Genomic DNA, 3861 nt, shown 5'->3' with positions numbered 1-3861 from the left:
TGTCCCCGTTAGATTCCGGGGTCTCTTTTAGTGTAGTATCTGCGTTTTTGTGCGGCGTTCTATCTTCTAGATCTGAATCGTGGTCATTGTCATGGTCGTTTGCCATGGTGATAGGATGACTTCCAGGTTCCCCAGCAACGACGCCAATGTTCCGTGGGTCACCTGAAACTATAGGTCGATCTCGGATGAGATCTTTTGTACTGGTCGGAGCTGACATGCCCGGCTGGTGGAGGGCGGCTGGAGCGGTTGGGTCCGACTTGTTGAATTGAGTGATGCTGCTGATCCTTTGTCACCGGAGGGTGGGGGTACCTGCAATGGACTCCGATGCTTAAGTTAGCAAGGGTATTAAGTAGGTTTTTAGTAGAATCAGAGTATAAGTTATACCTGGGTGCTCCAGTGTATTTATAGAGGTGTGGAGTGACCTTTTTAGATAAGATAAGTTAGTTATCTTATCTTATCTTATCTTTGAGCGAGGTCATCTTATCTTCAAGGGAACTGCCCTTATCTCTAGAGGCTTGGGCTGCCTTAGGATTTGGGTTGTGTTCCTCTGTTGGGCCCTTATTGGGCTTTTCCTGGTGATTTGGCCGAACTCTTTAAAAAAGAGGTCGAACGGTCTGACCTAAAGAGGTCGGTCGTCTTGTCAGTAGAACATCACAGGTCGGACAGCTCGACCCAGGGTATGAACACCCGGGTTTCCCCGTGGCCCTCGGTCCTTTCGGGCGTACGGGAACGGGTTCGAGCATTGGTCTCGAGTCCCTGCCACGGGAGAGGCGATATTGATCTCGTGCCGCTAGCTCGCGTTCGAGATTTTGCACCCTGTGTCTGAGCTCCTGCATGATCCTTGCGTGGTCGTCTCCCGTTCCTCTGAAAGGACACCTTTCGGGAGATCGGGAGCGTTGGTTTTCTCTTTGTGTCACGTGTCTCGATTGCTCGCAGGAGGCGCTTGCAGAGCTCACCCTGCTCCTCATGCGGGCTCCTTCTTCTTCGCGAAGCTCGTCTGAGTGTGGGAACAACGCTGCCATTCAATCCAGGTCCCCATAGACGACGTCAATGTTCGGTTGCTCGGGTCCGAAGCGGATTTGGTATGATGGAGTTCGAGAGTTGGTGGGTTACTGGATGCTGGCCTGGGAAAGCTCCGGAGGGCAGGTGAGCGAGACTCTTCCGAGCTAACGAGGAGGGTGGTGCCACTTGCAAGGACTCCAATACTCAAGTTAGTGTCCGTACAAGAGGCGGCAATTAGGGTAAATGGGGTGATGTATCTGGGGGGAGGGGTAGGCCCTCCCTTTATATAGTCTGTACTAGAGTGGGTCCCACATGTGCAGACCCTCTTTCCTAGAAGTTTTCTTTCCAGCTGTCTAGGGGTTCTGATGAGGTAGGGGAGTAATGTGAGTTGGCGGGTCAGAAAACCCGTCGGGTCAGCTCTCGGGGATAACCTGAACCCGATTTGCTTGTGGGCTGGGCCAGAACAATAATTAACCCATTTAGTTCTCTATTCCTAAATCCCAATATCCTGTTGCAATCTCCCCCTCCCATTGTACCATTTTAGCTTTTTTTTTTCCTTTTACAGCGACAAGCGGGTGTTGAAGACTAGGCTCGGCCCAAAATAAAATTAATCCATATTTTTCAAATTTGAATTTTTTATTTTTGTAATATTTAGGTCAGTTAAAATTATATTTTGTGATATTTATTATCAAAGATTGTCCAATCTATCTCACCAAATATATATACTTTGTAGATATTCGGTCCAAAATGATATTGTATAATTAAAATATATATTTATAGAGAAATTAATATGTTATGCTTTTATATTTCATTAATATTTTTATATTATATAATATTAGTTTTACTTTAAAATAATTTAATTTGATATAAATTAATATTTGTTAAATTTAAAAAATTATATACATTAATTATCTATGAAGCACGGACACTTAGCTGAGTTGTAGTGTCCGCATATCGGATACATTTTATTTTTAGACACAATACTAATCCGACACGCGTGTCTTCTGTATCCAACCGTGTCTTAATAAAAAAAATAAAAAATTCTTCTCCAGACACACCTAGATACCATCACATGTCAGCATATCTAGCTTTATTCTTTACATATATTCTTAAAATGAGTTTAGAAATAATATATACTATTAATTATTAAAGCAAAATATTCTAAATACTTTATATAATTAAATAAAGACATTAAAAATATTTTATATTTTATATATATGTCATGTTCACGTATCTTATAAAAATTTAAAATTTGTGTAATTTAAAATTCGTGTGTCCGCATGTCCCGTATTCGTGTGCGTGCATCATAACTAATTATATATCTAAACATCTAGTTGATCCATTTTAACCCTTTTAGTTCAAATTAATTTAAAATTAAGTTCAAATATTAAAATAAACCCTATCAAATACAAAAATAATATTTATATACCAAAATTAGCCACTAATGTATTTATGTATAAATATATGTATAATTTAATTTATTTTCAATATGTATTTGTATTCCAACATATATAAAAACATTAATTTTTATATCTCTATCATTTATATCTTGTTATCATTTATATCTTGTTCTCAATATCTTGTCCTATTCTTAGAATCAATCGCAATCGCAACCTCAACCTTAAGGATTATCCTATTGACGTTTTACTAAACACAAGCCAGGTAAGAAATCAGACCAAAACTATGTAACCTTTGCATTCTGAGTCAGCTTATCGTATGCATCAGGAAACAGGAACCAAAGTGGATTGAGATTCTTCCAAATTTATTAGTCTCTGCCCAGTCATAATCACCCTACAACACAATCCAGCATTTCAAAGAACAAGGGACATTTCACCAAAAGAATCTTTGAAGATACAAATCTTAATTATCATGTAATATTACTGCACTTGTACCAAATAATACAATCAAATTCATCAAAAGCAAAAAACAGTGACAAAAACTATTCTGAAGATGTGCTACTTGGACAAAGGAAAAGGGGTAACAAACAAAAAAATGATGCTGGAATTCTACTTGATGTATTGGGAGACCCACTTGAAGCCGTCGCCGTATCCCATCTTGCGGACAATGCTGCACATGAACACTTCGAGAGGTCGAAGGTTGGAATCCGTGAGATTGATCTTGCCTTTGCCCGTGGTGAAATTTGTCAGGCCGAGATGATATCGTAGCTCCTCTTCCGAAGCTGCGTATGGGATGTCGATCTTGTTTCCTAGCACTAGAAACGGAACATTTGCCAAGGCTTCGTCTGAAAGCAACGCGTCAAGCTCCTTCTTTGATTCTGCAAACCTCTCCTTGTCGTAGGCGTCTACCAGATAAACAACAGCATCCACCTGAAAAGCCGAAACCAGTGAAACTCTATATCCTATTTGGTAACTGTTCAAGGACAAATAAACAGAGTGACACAAACCTGTTTAGAGAATGAGACGGGTATAAGAGTAGGCAAGAATCAAATGCCTCTATCCTAAGATAACTTTTCCAACTTTCTATCCACCAAAAATCTAGAGACAACTGACTCTGTCATAATTGTCACAATGTTTCTGTCTCGAGACACTTACCAGACACAACCTAAAAGAGTTAAGCTACTAAAGAATCGATCACCAATCTTCAAGAAGTTATGGTACAATGGAATATAAGTCAAGTCAAACTACGGTAAGAGCAGAAAAGAATCAATGAATCAAACCCCAAACCCTTGTATGGATTGTTGAATAAGCAAGGAAATGCATCTAGGGACTAAGCAACAATTATGAAACAAAACTCAGTCGTCATTACTAGATACCTCTTCTCCAAGAGGTGAAAAAATATATCAATTCACAATTATATATTCTAAATGTATAATGCATAAAAAGGATGAGTCAATCACTT

The 3861-nt window shown here is 39.4% G+C and overlaps 1 protein-coding gene across 1 annotated transcript in view; it reads right to left on the bottom strand.

Annotated features, from left to right (window-relative positions):
• Nucleotides 1-2733: 2733 nt before the first annotated feature.
• Nucleotides 2734-3861, bottom strand: part of LOC107483462 (GTP-binding protein SAR1A) — a 2513-nt gene continuing 1385 nt past the window's right edge. The window contains exon 3 of the mRNA XM_016104077.3: nt 2734-3329. Within this exon, the coding sequence (XP_015959563.1) occupies nt 3009-3329 (321 nt within the window). The 3' untranslated portion in view covers nt 2734-3008. The remainder of the gene's footprint in view (nt 3330-3861) is intronic.

The sequence above is a fragment of the Arachis duranensis genome, chromosome 4 (genome assembly GCF_000817695.3).
Source record: "Arachis duranensis cultivar V14167 chromosome 4, aradu.V14167.gnm2.J7QH, whole genome shotgun sequence".
In the NCBI taxonomy this organism is placed as follows: Eukaryota; Viridiplantae; Streptophyta; class Magnoliopsida; order Fabales; family Fabaceae; genus Arachis; species Arachis duranensis.
Note: the sequence above shows the minus strand (reverse complement) of the source record. Positions and strands in the feature narration are given on the sequence as shown.